The sequence below is a fragment of the Drosophila miranda genome, chromosome 3 (assembly GCF_003369915.1).
Source record: "Drosophila miranda strain MSH22 chromosome 3, D.miranda_PacBio2.1, whole genome shotgun sequence".
In the NCBI taxonomy this organism is placed as follows: domain Eukaryota; kingdom Metazoa; phylum Arthropoda; class Insecta; order Diptera; family Drosophilidae; genus Drosophila; species Drosophila miranda.
In genome coordinates, this window is record NC_046676.1 from 8,919,776 (window position 1) to 8,940,920 (window position 21,145).

The 21,145-nt window shown below is 45.0% G+C and overlaps 6 protein-coding genes across 6 annotated transcripts; 3 read left to right on the plus strand and 3 right to left on the minus strand.

Moving 5' to 3' along the window:
* Positions 1–269: 269 nt before the first annotated feature.
* On the minus strand, positions 270–1,616 carry LOC108158661 (tubulin-folding cofactor B). Its single transcript, XM_017291158.2, has 4 exons — positions 1,351–1,616; positions 915–1,283; positions 725–846; positions 270–665 (listed from the first exon to the last, which is right to left on the minus strand). The coding sequence occupies exons 1-4, from the start codon at positions 1,471–1,473 to the stop codon at positions 548–550; spliced, it is 732 nt and encodes a 243-aa protein (XP_017146647.1). The 5' UTR covers positions 1,474–1,616; the 3' UTR covers positions 270–547.
* A 456-nt stretch (positions 1,617–2,072) lies between these two features.
* Positions 2,073–4,094, plus strand: LOC108158655 (dynactin subunit 4). Its single transcript, XM_017291150.2, has one exon. It carries the CDS (start codon positions 2,347–2,349, stop codon positions 3,904–3,906), a length of 1,560 nt encoding a protein of 519 aa, XP_017146639.1. The 5' UTR covers positions 2,073–2,346; the 3' UTR covers positions 3,907–4,094.
* Positions 3,978–5,483, minus strand: LOC108158660 (retinol dehydrogenase 13). Its single transcript, XM_017291157.2, has 5 exons — positions 5,294–5,483; positions 4,902–5,165; positions 4,689–4,845; positions 4,370–4,629; positions 3,978–4,314 (listed from the first exon to the last, which is right to left on the minus strand). The coding sequence occupies exons 1-5, from the start codon at positions 5,371–5,373 to the stop codon at positions 4,092–4,094; spliced, it is 984 nt and encodes a 327-aa protein (XP_017146646.1). The 5' UTR covers positions 5,374–5,483; the 3' UTR covers positions 3,978–4,091.
* Positions 5,484–6,057: 574 nt separating this feature from the next.
* On the plus strand, positions 6,058–7,851 carry LOC108158656 (serine protease inhibitor 42Dd). Its single transcript, XM_017291151.2, has 3 exons — positions 6,058–6,169; positions 6,236–7,131; positions 7,506–7,851. The coding sequence occupies exons 2-3, from the start codon at positions 6,274–6,276 to the stop codon at positions 7,776–7,778; spliced, it is 1,131 nt and encodes a 376-aa protein (XP_017146640.1). The 5' UTR covers positions 6,058–6,169; positions 6,236–6,273; the 3' UTR covers positions 7,779–7,851.
* Positions 7,852–9,265: 1,414 nt separating this feature from the next.
* LOC108159845 (maternal effect protein staufen) lies at positions 9,266–16,884 on the plus strand. The gene is made up of 6 exons (XM_017293434.2): positions 9,266–9,551; positions 10,240–10,503; positions 11,992–14,144; positions 14,199–14,408; positions 14,472–14,764; positions 14,833–16,884. The coding sequence occupies exons 2-6, from the start codon at positions 10,313–10,315 to the stop codon at positions 15,013–15,015; spliced, it is 3,030 nt and encodes a 1,009-aa protein (XP_017148923.1). The 5' UTR covers positions 9,266–9,551; positions 10,240–10,312; the 3' UTR covers positions 15,016–16,884.
* Positions 16,885–20,417: 3,533 nt separating this feature from the next.
* On the minus strand, positions 20,418–20,765 carry LOC108158439. The gene has a single exon (XM_017290722.2). The coding sequence runs from the start codon at positions 20,755–20,757 to the stop codon at positions 20,521–20,523; it is 237 nt and encodes a 78-aa protein (XP_017146211.1). The 5' UTR covers positions 20,758–20,765; the 3' UTR covers positions 20,418–20,520.
* Positions 20,766–21,145: the final 380 nt, after the last annotated feature.

Genomic DNA, 21,145 nt, shown 5'->3' on the forward strand with positions numbered 1-21,145 from the left:
TATTTGTTGTTAAACGACAGCTGATTGCAATTTATTAATAAATATTAGAATTAAGCAAGAAAATACATACATGCATGCACACACACATAAACATAAATATACATATAAAGCAAGCAGCTTAATGCTTAATATCCTCACGTAGAAAGCTCCCCTACATGGAAGATATGCATACATAAATCTTTAAAAATTGGCAGATATTCAAATATGTTGTCATCAATCAGCGGCCAATGTATTTCGTTGGACTCCGCAGATATCCTTATTGCACAATATTTTAGAATGTATTCTTCTGGTATTTATTTTGTCTACAAGTGGTTGAGTTACGAGTAATATAAACAGATGTGAAATGATTGAGAACACCATTAAATCAGAAAAATGATTAAGCCGATTATAGAATTTACAAATAATCATGTTGTACGATTATCTGATATACATACATAGATGTTTTAATTAATAAATACAAAATGGCATAACTAAAATTTGCTTTGTTGAGTCTTTCTGTTAAAGTGGTATGTGCGATGTGAGATTTAATAGTTGGATTGAAAAATGCTCAGAGTTCCTCATCAAGGTTGAAGTCTTCTGGTGGAAAATCACCCACAGTCACGGATAACGGGGAGACGAAGCCGCCATAATTTGGAGGACATACAAAGTATACTTTTCCATTGACACTGGAATGGGAAAGACATAAGTTGGCATTTTAGAATTGTGTGCTATGATGAGCAGGTACCTTCCGTTATTCTTTCCCAGTGGTTCATCATACTGTATTCCAATGAAAATACCACTTTTCCCTTCAAGTGGTCCATTGTACTTAATCGTACCGCGACGTCGTGGATTACCCTGCACAGTCACCTGATGAGCATTAAAGAGCAGTGCAGTCAATATATTGTTCCTCGGGAAGGTATATTCAACTCGATTACCTCGCATCGCTTGTCAACGACACACAGCTCGGCCCGCTTCTGTACCTCTTCTGCTTGCTGTCGTTTCTTCTCCTCAATCTGCTGCATTTCCTCCTCGTTGTACTTTCCCAGACGATTTTGTTTCAGGTAATGCCGCACTGAGTCGGACCTTTGGTCGTACTGGTCTTTGCTCAGCTCGAATTTCTCAACGGGAGCGTCAAAGCAGAAGCTGGCGAATGTATCGATGACATGCAGGCGAAGACCATCGCAACTGGCATAGTATCCCAGCTGGGCATCGTTGTTATCCAGGGTGCCCAAGCACTTGTCGCCTTTGTACAGTTCCACTTTCATGGTGCCAGCACTCCCGCCAGTCAATATTTCCAGCTTGCTCTGAAGAAAGAAACCAGAATGTTCAATCATCTGGAAATGTGTCTCCATATGCATAGCGGCTACGTACCTTCAGGGCCGAGATCGTTAAGTCTTTGGCAAGCTTTACCTCAAACGCGACGGCATCATTATGCGAGTTGGATACATTAGCTTTGATATAATCCGATTTACCCAATTTAATTAGATCAGCCATTTCTTGGATCCTTGACAAGGTTTTGCTGGGACGTTGATTGATATCACAAATCACAAGGCTTTTAATTGGAGCTTGAAGCTTATTTGTTGCCTGATTTTACAGCGAACGCGATTTTCAGCTGAAAAATTGTCGTTGCCGTTAATGGCAACTACACGGTTACTACACATTTGCTACATAATGGGAGAAAAGAGAGGTATGGACACCAGGCAACGCGACTAAGAAAAGCCAACACATGCAAGGTAAAATCCACCCCTCTTGCTTAACGTACCTTTCATACCATGCAAGGTATATAGTTCATTCACGCGAGGTAAGGTTCGCAGGAACCTTGCAATTTACATTAGCCGTTTTGCCTGCTGTCCATACCCTATACAAATTGGCCATTCAAAATTATGAGTCATTTGTTCGGTGCAGGAGAGCTGCAGTGTAACCGTGTGACCCTCAGAAATATACCAAAATGTACCGTCTGATTTTCAAAATATTGATTGACGTTGATTGATATCACAAGCTTTTAATTAATCAAATTAGTCAGCGGAAAACCTTCTACGGCGTTTTCTAAACGACCTAACGCGTTGTAGAAATACCATACCTCTTTTTCCTCCCATTATGTAGCAAATGTGTAGAACCCGTGTAGTTGCCATGTAACATGTAATAAATTGATGACGACAATATTCAGCAAAAAATCGGGAATTAAATAAGTATCTCCAAGCTATAATTAAAAGTCTTGTGATTTGTGATATCAATCAGCCTCCCATCAGAGTCCCAGAATCCCTTGTCAAGGATTTAAGAAATTGCAATTGTGGATGAAGTCACACTCGTTGTCCTCATTCGCTGGAAAAAATTTATAACAAAAATAAATAAATATAAGCAGACGAAATGAGTTTCATGCAACCGAGTCCCGTCAAGTACGCTTGCTCCTGCGGCATACTAAACCCCATCAACAAGCTGTTCTTCTGCCGCCACTGTCCAAAGTTGAGATGCGGATTCTGCGTGTGCCACGAAATCGAGTCGCACTTCTGCTCCAATTGCCTGGAGAACATCCCTTCGTCGGAGGCGCGACACAAGAAGAATTGCTGTGCCAATTGCTTTGAGTGTCCATGCTGCCAGCACACGCTCTCCGCTCGCGCCGCCAACGTTCCAGTGGTGCGTAAGACGGAGGAGATCAAGGACGGAGAATGTAAGGAGTCACCTTCGGGGGCAGCCACACCCCCAGCTCCAGGCAGCAGTAAGCCGTCGACCACACCCACAACCAAGAAGATATACTACTTGTCATGTCTGTCATGCCGCTGGACAACGCGCGATGTGGGCATACCAGACCAGGGTGTGGCCTCTGGCACCTGGCCGGACAACGAGTGCCTGTACCAGGCGCGCTTCAATACGCTCGTAGACTACTACCAGTCGATAGTACTGCAGGAGAAGCAGGAAAAGATGGAGTTTATGCGACGCAAAGCGCCCAAGCAGCACAAATTCCCCAGCCTGACCGATCGCACTGGCCTCACGGTGTCCCTGATTCGTCGCCAGATCGGGTGGCACGATAAAAGCATTCCCAAGACGAAGGCAATTAACATCACGCCGGCCGAGGTCACTGCAGATGTGGGTGGCCTTCCAGAGGACATCTTTACTGAACCTCTGAATCTTCGCAACATAACAACGATTGCGCAGCGACACGGCCAGCCGGGAGATCAGCCGACTGCTGTCAGCAACCTTTATCCGCGACGACGTTCGCTCTGGATCAAGCGATCGCTGCGTTGCCGCCAGTGCGAGCATAATTTGATAAAGCCGGAGTATCATCCGACATCGATCAAGTACCGCATACAGCTGTTCGCCAGCTACCATGTTCCCGAGGTGCTAATGGTGCGCTGCGAGCAGCCGCTTCAGCCGGGCAAGAGCAATGCCATACTCTTGAAGTTCTCTAATCCGACTATGTACGACATGACCATACGGATTCTGAGTGCACTTCCTCCAGAGGAGGAACTTATTTCATCTGAGGCCTTCCAGCAGGCCTGCAAAACTAACGAGGAAGCGGTCACATCGTCTCCACTGGTGCGGGCCATCGGACTAACTTTGTCCCGACAAAATTCGACCCGAGAAGTGAAGCGCGATGTGGAGGATGTGAGCAATGCTGAGATTGTGCCGCTCGAGAGCGAGTTTGTGCTCAGTCAACGCGACGATTCCAAGGAGTTCGACGAGGATGTGCAGCTGCCAACCGAAGAGCCCAAGTTTATCGTCTGGCGCAAGGGCAACAAGGTCCTGATTAGGCTGCAGTTCACACCGGCAGCTGAGCTACCACCGAACACTGACGTCGTGATGGGTTTCTTCATGCAGTACACGTACGTCAACACAGTGTCCAATGCGTCCGAAAAGAAGGAGCCTACAACAAACGCCCTCCACTCCAGGATATTTATCAATGCGGGCGCCACTGAAAAGGCAGACTGAAATTGCTTACAATATTTACATACATATATGGCATATTAATCGAACTTATCTGCACTAACACGCTTTAAGAATGCTGAGCAAATCTGTATTTATTGAACTAATATAATCGTTAGGAGAGCAACTAGTATTACAGTTGGAAAGTTTGAAAATACTGCGCGTGTCTGAATAAACCGCTTGTTCTAATCCTACTTAGACGGCACTAGACCCGTCCATTTCTCGCTCTCTTTCCACAGGAATTTCGCAGTTTTGTCGTCTTTGCCAGCAGGGGCCACATCCTTTGGCTTACAGTCACTAAAGTACAGGCCAGTAACGCCATCCAAGTCACGGTCCAATGCTGCATAAATGGAAGTCTGTGCTCCACTCTTGGGAGTCTTCAGGAGCGGCCATATTAGATGCTTCAGGAAGTACCTAAATGAAATTTTGATTAACGGCAGCCTTATTAATTAGTCAAGGTGTCACATACTTAACAAAATTGGTCTGAAAGAAGGCCCAGTTCCTCGCCAGCTCGGTATCCACAACACCAGGATGCAGGGAATTAACAGTGACTCCAGTTCCCTTCAAACGGCTGGCCAGCTCGCGGGTGAAAAGGACGTTGGCCAATTTGCTCTGGCTATAGGCATCGGCCTCACTGTACGACTTTTCGCTATTCAAGTCGTCTACGTTGATGGCCCCACGCGTGTGTGCCAAGCTAGAAACGACGACAATGCGACTAGGGGCCGATTTCTAAAACAATTATAGTGGTTAAGAATCATCTTTGAGAAATCTATTGGACCCGTTAATACCTTCAGGACGTCCAGCAGCAAATTTGTGAGCAGAAAGTGGCCAATGTGATTCACGCCCAATTGCATTTCAAAGCCATCCTTCGTCAATGCTTTGGGACAGCGCATAACTCCGGCATTGTTGATGAGGACATGGAGTTTATCCTGCTCCTTCTTGAATCTAATGGGGAGGAGACTTATAAGACATCGTTTTGATTTCTTTTCAAATGAGCTCACCCAGCAACGAATTCCCGGACGGAGTCCAGCGAACTCAAATCTAACACTCTAGAGAAAATGTTGCTATTGTTGGTCTCCTTAACGATTTCCAGACGCGCCTGTTCGCATCTGTTCATATCCCGACATGCCATGTAAACCGTTCCCCCCCGCTTGGCTATCTCCCGCACCGTTTCCTTGCCGATGCCGGTGTTGGCTCCAGTCACAATGAATACCTTGCCCGTCTCATCGGTGTCCTTCTTGAATTGCCCACCTTGCATGTAATCCCTGAAGGTCAAACATTATCAATATAAATCCAGACATATGGTATCGACAGGTGGCATTCCACACAGTCATAACCAAATTTCATAACTTCATGCAAACCTCTTGTGGGAAATGATAGTTGATCGACTTACTTTAGGAAATAGATGGCACCGCCGATTAGGGCCGCCCACAGTACACTTGGGCACAACAAACAATCTATGAGACAGCACATTTTGTTTTAATATTGAATTTTCTTGTGCTGTTAGCTGTGAAATAATTTTTAGAATGCGAGCAAAGCAGGAGAAACATATGTATATATACTGAGACATAAAACGCAAACTAACGATGATAATATTACGAATGTGCGAGAACGTCAAACACGCTATCAAAACCAAAGCCGAATTTTATATACCCTTACATTTTTACGAGCAATAAGCCTATCGCCATCATCCACCCAGCACATCCTCTATAGTTCGTTACTATATTATATAATAGGCTGATCCGGTAATTAATCTGCGAATCTGTGCGTTACAAACAACTGACCTATTTTAATATACATATCGTCTGAAAGGGTATCAAAAGAAACGATGCGTGTACGCCTAGTGGTGGACCTTTTGAAATCGAATCGTACAAAGCTGTAGGATTAGGGACGTGTGTAGAAGAAGCAATGAATTTCGAAGTACGTGCTGCCATATTGCCATCTCTAGATTTTATTTCACGACAGAACAGCTGTTTATTTATTTATTTTCAATTTTATCGGGTTCTTTTTTCCCACAACCTGATGCATCCTATGCCAATGGCTTTTTTGGGATTTCCTAGATTTCCTGGCCCTTATTTTAAGTTGGCATTACTAAGGGCATCCGAAATAAACCCCCTTAAAGCAAAATGATCAACTAGTGGCAGGTGACGCCGCCGCCCCTTCAGTTAGATGCGGGTGAGTCACCCGTATAGGCAGAGCCGGATGGCTGTTTGTTTTCACTTTTCTTGCGCCCCCAAACGGCTTTAATGGCATTTCAGTGTAGACAGCGGTAAGTGTTGGACGCAAACGTTGGAAGAGAAAACAAGTAGAAATAATCTATTTCGTGATTACGCAGCACGTACACCCACAAATAGACAGCAATCATTAGACAATATGTTCGACTTCAATTTGGAATTTGCGCGTGGCGGTGCCCGCTTCACCAGTGAGCTGTTCCAACTGCTGGCCGCAGGTGGCGTCAAGGAGAACATCGTATTCTCGCCCTTCTCCATCCAGGCCTGCATTGCTCTGGCCTTTGCCGGTGCCCAGGGTGAGACCGCCGATGAGATCGCCAAGGCATTGCATTTCGTGTCCAACTTCCCCCCTGAGGTGGGGCAAACCTTTCAGTTTGTGCTGGAGCAGTACAAGAACAGCAGCCTCCTGAGCGTCGCCAATAAGTTGTACGTGCAAGAGGGCAAGCAGCTGAAGCAGTCCTATGCGGAGGCCATCAAGGAGCACTACCACTCCGAGGCGGAGTCCATCAACTTTGCTCTCAGCGATGCAGCTGCTCAGGCCATTAACAGTTGGGTCAATGCCAAGACACAGGGCAAGATAACGGAGCTGGTTAACGCCGACAGTTTCTCGGACAATACACGCCTTGTCCTTCTGAACGCCCTCCACTTCAAGGGCAGCTGGACCCACAAATTCAACGAGCAAGGCACCGCGGAGGACGATTTCTTTGTGGGCGAAGAGGAGGCCGTTAAAGTCAATTACATGAATCAGAAGGCCAAATTCGGCTACGGCTTCTTTGAGGACTTGGGCTGCACAGCCTTGGATATGCCGTACAAGGACTCCGATTTGTCCATGTTTGTGCTGTTGCCACAGGAACGCACTGGCCTGAAGGCCTTGGCCGAAAAACTAAAGTCAGTGAACCTGGTCGATTTGGCCGACAAACTGGACGTCGAGGAGGTGCAAGTCAAGTTCCCAAAGTTCAAAGTTGACTACTCTCTCGAGCTGGGCGACAAGTTGAAAGAGGTGAGTGCAGAGGAAGTAAAGTAACTAAAATAGAACCTGCTTTATGACACGTTGCATACCATACCACCGCCCCCGATAAATGGAATACTTTTGAAGTATTGTATTTATGGGAGTCTTATCTCGAGAGAATATTTTTAGTAGCTTATCGGCTTAAAACGTCTCAGATAACCTTCGATGTTGTGGTGATCAATACATATTGACGCAGCCTGCGGTTCGTGTCTAAGATCATGTATCACGACTCCATTCCACGGTTATATAATTATTTGTAGTTGCAATCGGTTGGGTCTATCTTATCGATCGTATACCCTTTAGCGGAAGATGACCTCATTTATTATTTATTCAACATATGCTTCATACTTCTCTGTACTTTTCAGCTTGGCATAAAGAAAATGTTTACGGAAAGCGCCGAGTTCAACAATTTGCTGGAATCTCCCGAAGGTGTGTTTGTGTCAAAGGTATTGCACAAGGCCACAATTGAAGTCAATGAGGAGGGCACGGAGGCTGCTGCAGCCACTGGAATGATCATGATGACTCGCATGATGACATTCCCATTGCAGTTCCAAGCTGATCGCCCGTTCCTGTACGTCATCTGGAACAAGAAGAACATCCTTTTCGCGGGTGCTTTTGTAAATGCACCAACTTCCTAGAACGTCATCTCTCATTATTAATTTATGTTTTTATATTGAAAGTATTTTTGAAATAAACGATTCGCACAACGACTGTTCAATGTTTTCAAATATACAATTTTAAATCATACATACAATTTTCATTGTCATTTCTGCATACCCTAGGGAAAAGAATATTATAGAATTGCGGAAATTTTTGTCATCTTAGGCTACAATATATGCAGAAACTAGTCAGTCTTTGTTTTAAAGCTATCACAACGATATATTGCACTTTATTGTCTTCTTATGGAGACCAAGAATGAGTATCGCGATCAGCATTTATATACAGGAAACTAATCAAATGAATGAATACATCTAAAACATATCAATTTGAGAAAATTTCTTTATTAATAACGTTTTAAAAACAGTTTCGAACAAATTATCTTCACAGTAAATTAACGAAATAGAGTATACAAAAGCCATACTCCGGTTGATAAGCAACAAGTCTTCAAATACCTGCAACATTGAAGTGACAAGAATGCGACTGTTTTTTTGTTGAACGTTTTTTTTAAACCTAGTTTTAGTTAAAATACAAAAAACGAGAGTACTTAAAAGTAGTTAATCTTGTAGAAAATGTATGCATCAACGGGATAAAACTATGTGGGCAGAGCTGAGCTTAGCCAGTAATATTCAACGGAATATCAAAATTTAGCATTAGAAACAATTACTCACCTTCGTTCTATTTGTTTGACCTTTTTCGATAAAGCGTTTTTTAGACACAATCTAATAAAATAAGAGTATTTAAAACAAGTCAGTCAAGTAGAAAATTGATTAATTGATCGGATAAATTTACGTGGGCATGGCTAAATTATCTATATAGATAGTATTATTCAACGGAAGAAAGAAAATTAGGAATTGGTTGTTTTTTTTAAATCGGTAATGGCCCGATTGACAACATGAGTCCCATTCCATACACATACATGTTGCTAATTCCATGCACACATACCCTGGGGAAAATGGATGTTATAGAATTGAGAAAATGTTTGTCTTCCAAGGCTCAGTAGGTATCAGGATCGAGATAAATATACACAAGATACTAATAATGTACTTGAATATGTCTAAAGAATATCAAATTGAGAAAAGGTCTTTATAAATCACGTTTAATTTTCATATAAAATGAGCGAAATGGGGTATAAAAATGCCTATACACGCATCATGTCTTCAAATACCAGCAACATTGCGACTCTTTTTTTGTTGAACTTTTTCGTTTAAACCTTTTTTTACAATAAATACAATAAAAGCAAGGACTAAAAACAAACCAATTGTGTAGAAAATTGATGCATTAATTGGATAAAATTATGTGGGCAGCGCTGAGGGTTATATTTAATTAGTTATATTCCACGGAAGATAGAAAACGAGGAATATGTACAATAGAACTTTCATTCGTCAGTATATTTACGGTATATTTTTCAAATGAGACGGTATATTTCGGTATATTTCTGAGGGCCTTGTCCGAATATGCGCGGTCACACTGATGCCATTATTTTTCGAGTTTCATCCGCAGCCCAAGTGTTTATCAATTTAATTTAAGTGTTAAAGTAGTTCTAAAGTGTTTTTTAAAGTTGTGAATGAAAACAGCTTAACAGGGGCCAGTAGCAACCGTAGTCCGCGTCGTTAATCTTAATAATTCACCCGATATAGCTCTCCAATCGATTGGAGGAGTGTTTGTGCTCAATAAAGTGCGTTCGTGTTTGCCTTTTGCAGACGGGGAGCAAGTAAAGTACAAAAATACATCATTGCCCGCTGCGACAGAAGGTATGTTGTGGTTGTAGTTTATCGTTCTCGGCAAATTGTTATGCCATATGATCAGCGGCGTCTGCATTCGATCAGCAGAGGGGGTTCGTTCAGTCTGTCGTTTGTCCGAATTCGATTCCGAATACGATTCGGATTCCGACTTCGAAATTAACAGTTCAATGCACGTTAAAAAGGAAGTGATCCTGATCCTGCCTGGAACCTGATTTCGAATCGAATTCCAAAATGCAGCTGCATTTTATCCAATTTCTGCAGCAACAGAACTACCACAAAACTAGAAAAGTGCAACAAAGTCGGCAAGATTGCTGCACGTAAATCGATCAATGGGCAGAAAGGCTGGCAGGCAGGCGAGCAGCTTCGAATGCTCTTAAGTTTAAGAAACGGTGGTTGCTTGGCAGCGCCTCAACCACTGCCGCTACCACCGTCTCCACCCCTAGCCCGACCCCGACCCCGAGCTCGAGTCCTAGCCGTAGCCTGTCACAATTTGATTTAGGCACATCGCCGCCGTCGTTTTGGTGTCGTGGCTGCCGCTGCATTTGCATGCATGCAGTGTCAATGCAGCTACAGGCAGCACGTTGTTTTCCATTTTTGCTGAAGGTCTGCACAATTGCCAAACAAAGAGACACCTCTCCCCTATAAAAACATTGCTTTGTCCCTGCGTATCTCATGAAAAATGTTACCTCTATTGCAGCTGCACTCGCTCATCCCGCTAGAATCGCTAGCATCGCTCTCTGAGGATCTCCCGACGGAAACCCAGCCCCAACATGCAGCACAATGTGCACACCGCCAGACCGGCGCCCCACATACGCGCCCATCACCACACTCACGGCCACACTCACATGCAGATGCATCCAAGCTTGGAGCAGCATCTGGCAGCCGCGGCATCAATGGCCGGCGCTCCCCAGATGCAGCAACAACAGCAGCCGGCTCCACACCGCGATCATCATCATCCACGGTAAACATTCTGAGCTAGAGTTCAAGTTGGAACTATCTGAGATCCAACCCTTGATCGGCCCCAGCAGCGTTGCTGCTTGCCTCGCCTCGCATCGCCCTGCCGGCAAGTCTAGGCTTTATGCGATGCGGCAATTATGTTAATTCCTGTCACTGACAATCGGTGTGAGACTCATCATCCCATTTTCTCAACTCATAAATTATAATTTCAGTGGCTCTTTGTTCTTTCGTGCTCAGCATGACTTCCGCTTGATAACGGGTTTGAGCAGGAGCAGGAGCAGCAGCGACTGGGCTGCAATTATCCTTGACGTTCGTGAGGATCGTTCGGATTTCTCGGATCGCTTTCTGGTCTCCCTTCGTCTTTGTATTCTTACCGATCATATGTTTTGCCTCAACTTCAACTGAACTTTTCGTCCTTTCTTCAGTTGCGTTTTGCCTGGCACTCGGATCGCTCGCTCATGAATTTACGGGAAACAGCGCGTTAACGGTCACAGTTCTTAGCGTACATTTCAGTACGTCATGAAATTCGCAAGTCCATGTCGAGTAAGAGGTGAAAACAGTAGAAAAAGATCCTTTCAATTGAAGTTCTGTTAAGCCAAAATGCCACTGTCTAACGCAACAGTTGGTTTTGGTTTTGATACTGTGAAAGTGTCAAGGTTTCCCTGAATAAGTGATTTCCCGATACCTCAAAAGGTATTCACATATATCCTTTAATACATTTTAAATATTGAATTGGTAACCATTTGTGAGTGGTTTCAAAAGATGCCTGATGAATCCTATCTAAGGGTTATCTGCTGCGTCCCAGTACAGCCGATCTTTATCTCTAATTGTCCATATCAATGTTAATTTGAAGTCTTTTTCGTTCCGAACTGATTTAGCGATTAAAAATTGTCGAAATTTGTCCGTGTCTTGTGTGAAACTGATCAGCATTGTGTCTGTGCCTGTGTCTGTGCCTGTGTGGCAGTTAGGCCCATGATTTGTGGTGCTGAGGCAGAGGCTGAGGCTGAGGCTAGGGCCGTCCCTGATGGCCCCTCAAATGCCCAATTGCGAAAGGATGTCAGGGTGTCGCGGTAGGTGCGTCTCAATTGAAACTGACAGTTGGCGAAAAATGACACGATGCGTAAAAGAGAATGCGGCTTTTGTGCTTTGTTAGGATTTCGCCTATTGTTCTGCCTCACCGCTGTTGTCTGTTGTCCTCTGCAGCAGCAGCACCACCAACAACAACAGTGCAAAAGGGGCAGGACTTGAACTGGGGTGAGGAGGCAGCATCAGAAATGGACGTTGGGACGGACTGCGTGTTGGTGTTTTTGTTTTTCCCAGATGTCAGTCGATGTACTTTTGTCCATCAGCATTCTTCATTGCCTCTCTAATCCTTTTGCCATGCATTGTTTGCTGACTTAACCGCAAAGCCATCGCGTTCCATGCCCGCCAGGGCTTCAGCTAGCTTCCATTCGTTCGATTAACCGATCTTCAATTTCTTTCTCGTTTGAAGACTGAATCATCACCATCTACACGCACAGCAGCAGCAGACGTCGCCGAATCCTGCCGCCGTTGCCGTGGCGGCTGGACCTGCCTATCACCACAACAGCAACATCAGCAGCAGCAGCAACAACAACCAAATGCAAAAGATCCGGCAGCAGCATCAGCATCTCAGCTCCAGTAACGGGCACGTGGGTAAATGCAACCAGCCTCTGCCGCAGGCCTACAACCCTCTGGTTGGCAATCCGGCCGCTCTCTCGTACAATCCGCTGCCGCCTCCTCCGCCGCCGCCGCACCACATGGCCACCCACATCGGCAGCTATGCAGCCCATCCGCCCCACTACTACCAAATGAGCCAGCCCAAGCCGCCCTCCAAGTACAACAACAACAGTGGCGGCCACTACATCCCCAACAGTGGCACCAGCAACGGCTATGCCCCCAAGGCCATCCTACAGACAACATATCGCAATGCCAAAGTCGCACCAGTCATGGCCCCAGCAATGGTCCCCGAGGCAGTGGTAGTGGCAGCAGTACCAGCACCAGCACCAACAGCAGAGCTTCCAGAAGGTGTGAATAGCAGCATCCTACCGGGAGCTACGGAATCCACATGTTTGGAGGAGTTGCCGCAGCTGGAGCAGCCGAATGTGGAGCAAAGCACAACGGAGACGGGAGCGCCAACAGTAAATAACTTCAGCAGCACAGAGCACATCGATGCGACAGGCACGCTGCCCAACGAGGACAGCAGCTCGGGACGCAGTGGCAAGGACAAGACGCCCATGTGCCTGGTCAACGAACTTGCCAGATACAACAAGATCACCCACCAGTACCGGCTGACGGGCGAACGGGGACCGGCCCACTGCAAGACCTTCACGGTCACCTTGAAGTTGGGCGATGAGGAGTATTCGGCGGACGGGTTCAAGATAAAGAAGGCCCAGCACATGGCCGCCTCCAGGGCCATCGAGGAGACCAAGTACAAGCATCCGCCTCCGAAGATACGCCGCAGCGAAGAAGCCAGCACCACACGCACCCACATCACACCCACCGTTGAGCTGAATGCGCTGGCCATGAAGCTGGGGCAGCGCACCTACTACCTGATGGACCCCACACAGATGCAGCCCACCGATCCGCTAATGCCGTCGGAGTTCGGAGGGGGCTCCCTTTTGCCCACACCACCGCCAGGGATGCAACAGCCCATGCCTCAGCCACTGCCACCTCCCTTCGCCCTGCGCCCTGCACGACATGGCCACAGTTTCGTGCCCATTCCTTCCCCGCCCATGCATCCACATGGCTTTTATAATCCCCAGCGGGTTTATGGGCCCAAATATGCGTCACGATATACGATGGTGCCGCCGCTAGGGCCTCACATGATCCACGGGCCAAATATGCCCTACGCCCCGATTCCACCCACGCCCAGCAAGATCACCTTGTACGTGGGAAAGCAGAAATTCGTGGGGATCGGACGCACGCTGCAGCAGGCCAAGCACGATGCGGCGGCAAGGGCTCTGCAGGTGCTCAAGACGCAGGCCAGCTCAGCGTCAGAGGAGGCGCTCGACGACTCTATGGACGAGGGCGACAAAAAGTCGCCCATCTCTCAGGTGCACGAGATCGGCATCAAGCGCAACATGACTGTTCACTTCAAGGTGCTGCGCGAGGATGGACCGGCCCACATGAAGAACTTCATCACGGCCTGCGTCGTGGGTAGCATCGTCACCGAGGGAGAGGGCAACGGCAAGAAGGTGTCGAAGAAGCGGTCGGCCGAAAAGATGCTCACAGAATTGCAGAAGCTGCCGCCACTCACGCCCACCAAGCAGACGCCAGTAAGGCGCATCAAGGTAAAGACACCTGGCAAAAATGGGTCGAACGGCAATGGAGGTGGCACAACCATTTCGCTATCGGACGTGGTCTCCATGGCAAAGCCGGAACGGCGGAAGCGACTCAATGTCGCCATCAGACCTGTGGAGCTGGACGATGCCGAGAACCCCATAACGAAGCTCATCCAGCTGCAGCAGACGCGCAAGGAGAAGGAGCCCATTTTCGAACTGATAGCGAAGAACGGCAACGAAGCCTCCAGGCGGCGCGAGTTCGTCATGGAGGTGTCGGCCAGCGGAACCACAGCCCGAGGAACGGGCAACAGCAAGAAGCTGGCCAAGCGCAGTGCAGCGCAGGGTATGTTCATGATTGTCTCCTTCTACCATCAATGTAACTGAATTCTGTTTGCAGCCCTGTTAGAATTACTGGAATCGGATGAGCATAGGAACGCAGTCCAGGAGTCACAGGAGTCCACAATCGATAGCAATCCAACAGAAATAGCAACTGCCACAGCGACATCAGCGCCAGTAATTGAAGCCATTGCAGAAACGGATATTCCGATGGTCTCAACGCCAGTGGGCCCCATGCCAGGCATCCTGATTCTACGCCAGCACAAGAGACGTGAGTGCATTCCCCCTGTTTCCTCCTGGCAGCATAGATTCAGCCCTTCTTCTTTCCCAATAGCACCCAAAAGGAAAGTGGATCCAATGATTATTGTCAAGGACAGCGAAGATACCAAGGAGGAGGAAGAGGAAGCCAACAAGGAGACAACGACCACAAGGACAGACGACAGCAGCAGCAGCAGCGAGCCACAACCCAATGAGGCAGCCGCCGAAAGTACGCTGAATACATCGACGGGGAGCAACACGAGTGGCGTGAGCAGCAATAGCAGCAATACCGCTGCCAGCAGTAGTTCATCCGCAGCCGTACACATGAAGGAGCAGCTTCTGTACCTAAGCAAATTGTTTGAATTTGAGGTATGAATAGTGGGATCAGTAGATCATTCGGGAAATCGTAACGCAAATATTAATTATTGATTTTGCAGGTTAATTTCTCGGACTATCCCAAGGGAAACCACAATGAGTTCCTCACGATTGTGACGCTCTCGACGAACCCGCCGCAGATCTGCCATGGCGTTGGCAAGAGCTCCGACGAGTCGCAGAACGACGCTGCGCGCAATGCCTTAAAAATCCTCAGCGAACTGGGCCTCAACAATGCCAAAAAGTAACTCTAATCAATTTAAATTCCCTTTTAACTGCAATTTTTGTTGTTGCACATATGCAAGAAGAGAAGCAAAAGCAAGAGCAAAAAACGAAAGAAATACCCGTCCACAAAGCAAACCTAAACAAAATCCAAAAACCAAGCTGTGTGCAAATTCAAAAAAACACAAAAAAAAAAAGAGAAAAACGAGAAACAATGCAAGAAACCCTACCTTTTGAAATAGCAAATTATTAGTTAATACCTATTTATTTATTTATGTGCAACTTTTGCAACCAAACTGGTGTTATTATTTTATTTATTTGTTGTTGAGAATTGATGAACGAAGCAAAGAACTGAATGTAACTAATTCGAACAGATACACTGAGCAGACCAGAACGGATAGTCGTCCATGTCTATCCTCCGAGTTGAGAATTGAACAATAACTAGCCTTAAAGAGACCCGACCCCCACTAAATATTGTATGCACCTGCTTACAGTATATAAACTTAAGGTTAAAGCTGATGTTGAAGCCCATTTACCACTTGAATTGAATTGATGAACAACGGTTTATAGATACCCGTTCGCTGCATGCGGCAGACGCTTTTAAAAATAAATTCAAAATGAGAGAACTAGAAGGATTTCCATGAAGAGAGAGTTGCGGAAATCAGAGAGAAGTTTTGATTTATTTTTCGAAGCACTCCATATACGTACCGCTTGTGGTCAGATGCTTGATGAAACTCGTCGAATAATGAATCTATTATACATTATATATCATAGTTAAGTAGTAGTCCTAAGCATCGATAAATGGAATGTCACATCCCCTATGCTTGTCAGCAATGTTAACAAATTTCAGGCAAACATTTCAACTTGCTAAATGCCAAATCGAACGGAATTGAGAGATTTTGCAAATTGAATGCTAGATTGCTTGGAATTTGTGGCTGGCAGCATATGATGTGGACAGGATGGACGTTTGCGTTCAATCTTATCAAATAAAATACAATTTACATAATCGTTATAATTATAATTCTAAATGTTTAAATGGCCAATTTTTGTAAATGTTCAGTTTTTGTTACATTCGAGCATATGTGCGAACCAAAAGCTGAACATCTTTATGAATAATGAATAGTGTTTGTTAGCCTCATATATGTTTTTTCCCCCACTATTCTTTGCTTATCTTTGTATCCGTTTTTACATAGGAATATACCGATTCCCTTTACACAAACGCCCCCCTCACATAGATGGAAATTTTGATTACCATAGTCTTAATCGTTATCCTCCTTTGTGTCCCTGTCACTTGTCTTTGTATCGTAAACAGCACCGGATTATTAAGCGTTGTGTTGCATTATGTAAAATGTATTTTGTCTAAGCAACCGCGAACCTAACATAAGCGTAAGCGAACTGTAACCATGTGAAAGGAAGCGTCGAACCCAGTATTAAATGTATAGATAAACGATCAGTACACACTATCACACAGCAAGAGACATTGTGCTCCTCCATAAATACACACACCAATTGTTCATTTTGTTGGAAGACTTTGCAAAACAACATCACAAATGATGAATATCATTGGAATGGAATCCGCTTTGCAAAGTCTTCACAAAATTGATTAGAATTATTAACCTTAAAGAGAGGTATATTTAACTTAAACAACAACGAGTAAAGACCTGTTCATTAGCACCAAATAAAGTAATCGAATGAGAATATGAAGAGAATACACATTTATTAGTCCTAAGCCTGTCCCCACACACACACACACTCACACTCCGACAGAGAAAATTGTTAGCCGTGTCTTCTATTCGTAACGTGAGCGTACTTCTACATACAACCATGTTAAAGCATACAAACAACAATGAAACTATGTAAATTTAATTTCTTGAATAAACATTGATATAAAGATAGAACATACTCTTTGATGGATCGAATCGAATCGATCAGAGGTTGCAAAAAGAAAGTCTGTTCCATCCCATAAGCTATGTATGTACATTCTTGTTCACTGTCTGATCTACCAACAAACGTAACGATCTTCAGCCAGAACTGTAGTATAATGCCATGGCAATGTTGTTTTTGTCGAGGATATCCAAAAATTGATTATTGGATTTCATTAACCACTTCTGTAATGTAGGCCACAACTTATTAACACTCACAGATATTCGAAAAGGGCGTTCTCACTGCTGACATTCGATGAGCATCGTGTTCACATCCGAAATACCAGTCGAAGCTCGTAACAGACCCGCAAATTTGACATTAATCATCGATCAAGCCAAAACTGTATAGATTTATATGATTATAGGCATCATAAAGAAATTTATGGACCCCGCCTCAGGCCCGTCCCTGCCCTACCCAGCCCTACGCTGAAAATATTTGTTGAGATATGTGGTATAATATGCCACAACAGCGTCGCCAGAAAACCCAAATAGGCATCTTATATAAAATCTCATAAAAGTTAGTGATAAATATACGAGTATTTTCTAAATTCACAATCAAAATGCTGACGAGATCTCGCGGGAGGGCGAAGACGAAGGGTATAAACATGTAAAATACATAAACGTTTGTTAATTTGGCAAAAACGGAAAACCATTTCGCAATCCCGAATCAAAAACTGTAAACGGTTTAAATACCCAAATCAAATCAGATTATAATATGCCGACAGCTGGAGCTCTGACTAATCGATGACAGATACTTATGCAAAATTGTTGGGGAATTGCGGAAAACTATGATAGATGGAGGAGAATGCCGGAGGGAGTTCTCCATCGGTTCTGCATTGGGTTCGGTTGGGCTGGGCTGGGTTCGGCTGGGTTGGGTGCGTCTGCAGGCTCCGTCTGCACTTTCTCCGCTGGCATTTGGCTAGTTTGAGGCAATCGCGCGATTAAAACCAAAAGGAAAACAAAAAATGCATAATAAATACATAAAATTAAATTAATGCCTCGCTTGCACACAACCTGCCCCAAGTTGCTCCAAGTTCAGCTCCCTGCCCGGTAAAATCAAAGTGTTTCAGTCCAGGCCCATTCCCATACCCATTTGCATATGCATTTCTTGCGGGATGGGATGGGAGATGGAGATGATGCGCGACCTGTGCTCCTCCGTGCCTCTGATTAATTTATGGCGCTGATAATAATCCGGCATCGGTAGTGGCAGCAGCATCGCCGTGTGATTATGAAATCTTGCTTGCCAAAAGAAATCAATAATATGAGCAGCGGAGCGGACCGTAGAAAGAAATGGAATGGAATCGAATAGAGTGGAATGGGGTCCCCAAAGGGGAAACAAGACAGGCGGGAAAAGATGAGTGGAAATTAACATGTGTTTGTCAGACGCCGGGGCCCCGGCATCTCCGAATCTGCATATACGAGTGTGTTGATGTGATGTAATGGCGTTTGATTTGAATTTTGACCATATTTACTTTGATTTTTTCGGAATTTTCTGGCGGCTACGGAAATGGAACTCCGCCCGGTTTACAGAGCCTTACAGGTATTTCGGGCTCCGGTAATTAAGCGAACCAATGGAAGTAATTTGATTTTGGAAATGCTTGCCTCTAATCAAGCATTTACTTACATAATTTCCACAAAATTTATATAAATTGAAAGCGATATTGGGGAATTTCGGGGGGGAATTTGGAGGCAAATGAAAGTGAAACCCGGTATTTCTTCAGCTTCTTATGTTCGCGTCGCTTGATTATAACATTTCCAGGTGTGTGTTTCTTAGAGTGTGTTCATTTTGATTTATTCAAATACTTTCTGAAAACATTTTGAGTAATGTGATGTTTGACATGCATTTAGAAGCAAACGCCCATCCGTCTTCGGGCATGGCGCTGCCTATCTCTGTGGGAATTTCTGGCTAATTTTTATGTTAAGCTCAGTGTTTAAACGGGAAACAAATGATTGGACCCAACTAATGATGATTACCGCTCCACTGTTCCACTGTTCCGTTGCGTGCTCCCGTGAATCGAACATTTATATTTGTATACGTATATTCGATATACAAATGTGTATGTTCCCCACCTCGTAATCAAATTAAAGTCTGGGTTTGATCATCACATCACTGATGGATGGATGCCTCTGATTTGCCTCTTCCTCTGAGCTTGTGGGATAGGATTTGCATTCAATTAAAGTCGGATTAGAGGGAAATTCTATGCAGTGTCAGATGGCACGTGAGTAAGCATAAGTTTGTTCGGGATAATCCGGTTCAAGCTTCAACAGCCACAGATATTGTTTTGTTGCCGAAGTATATCACGTTCTTGGGCCCTGAGTTGGCAAATTTAGTTTTAATAATAGTTTAGCCGGCACATCTTTTCTTGACAAGCACGATAACCGACAATTAAGGCCGGAGCCGAATGATGATACGGCGACTCGATAATATATATGACACGTGCAGGAAGTAAATCTTTGGCGCTTCCACGAACGCGGCGAGCCCGCATGGGCCGCAGGTGAAATAGCCAAATTTGAATAGATATTTATATAAAGGTACTTTTGTGATAGATTGTATATATGTATCTATAGTGGAGCATGATGAATGGCTTCAACAATTGGATTACTTAATTTATGGAGGAAAAACACTTGAGCCAAGCGGCACAAAGGAAACACTTGGGAGCGAGCCGCAGACAAATTGTTTGCTTCATTTATTATGCCAAATAATTGAAATCGAAATGAAAGAATTTGGCTAGATGATTATTTTGATTGCCTCCCCCAGCAGCGCCCGCCCCCTATTCAAGTCAGCAGGCCGTTTATCATCCATTGATTCAATCAATTGCTTCGGACGGACAAGTGCTTGACTGCTTGTTGGCTCTTCGGCTTTTCGGCTTGCATAATGATGATTATTTTCGTAGGAGTTGTTTTGCATAAAATCGAATGGGATTGGGGATTTTGAACGTGCGTCTATAAATATGATTAGTCAAATTGATCGATGCCCAACAATGTCGAATGGCAGGCAGCCTGTGTCTGCTTCTACTTTATCTATCGATTTATTAACTTTTTGTCTTTGCCTCAGCGGATTTGTCAAGAAATAACTAATTTGCCAATGAAAGAAACATATGAAGTGTCATGTTCGGAGATAACACCCAGCCAACGGCCAAGTTGAAGACAAACAAAGAAGATACTGTCACCGAGTGGGGAAATACTCTTGGGATGAGATCTTTTGAAGTTCTTTCCTGAAATTTTAAGCGTGATAAGAAGCTTTGGCTTACCAACTATTCAAATGCGACAGAGAGAGAATCAATATCTCTATCGACTCTATCTCTTTCAGTAAATAGTGAGTGCAATTATTTGAAATTTGTAGTTTATTTTATGCTTTTTGTTTTTTAATAAATACTTGGCAAATATCTGGGAAAAGTAGCAATGCCCTGTGCAAGGGTGTGAGCTCTGGCAAAAAAAAGGGGACATCTAACGTGGTGGTAATGATGGGTGTTATGGCCAAAAGGGAAGCGTGCATAATTAAAAAGTTGTTTCTATCCCCCACACCTTTCTTTCGGTTTCTGGGTATATTTATTGCTGCAGCATGCGACAGTTATGCAACATCTTTATAGAAAGAAAGTGAGATATAGCCTATCCATAAAACGAGGCCCGCTGCACGTCCAACTCCTCCCGGAAGCCCACGGGGGCCCAGGTACCGAAGATGGCATTACCCATGTCGAGGAACGCCTTGAAGAGGGCCGGGTAGTCGATGTTGGGCCTGTCCACGGTGTCGTCGTCGCCACCGAGGGGACTGGCCCAGGAGGGTTGGGGCAACAGCATGGCAGCGCTGAGAGCCGCCGCAAGTGCAACAAGTGTCCAGGGAATCATTTTTCTGCTCGCAATCAACTGGTGATGCAATCGTTCGCGTTGCACTTTTATAGGCTGGTGGCAGTGGCACTGAAAGCTGGCCGACCCCATTCCGTTGTTGCCACAGTTGCTGGCCAGGCCCGAATCGGCTGGGCTTATAACACGGTCGAGCCACAGCCATGGCAAATATTTGGCCAGATGTACGACACGTTTAGCGCAAAAAAAAAAGAATTAAAACCAAAGCGGATCAGGGGCAGATGCCACAGCGAACAATTTTTGAGCTTGTCCGTCCGCTTGTTGGATGGCGCTCAAAATCCAATTTGTAGAAGGCACAGCATCGCGTTTGATATGCGTGGATCTGCAAATCGCTGGATCCACGGATCCAATGATCCAAGCTCACATGACACCG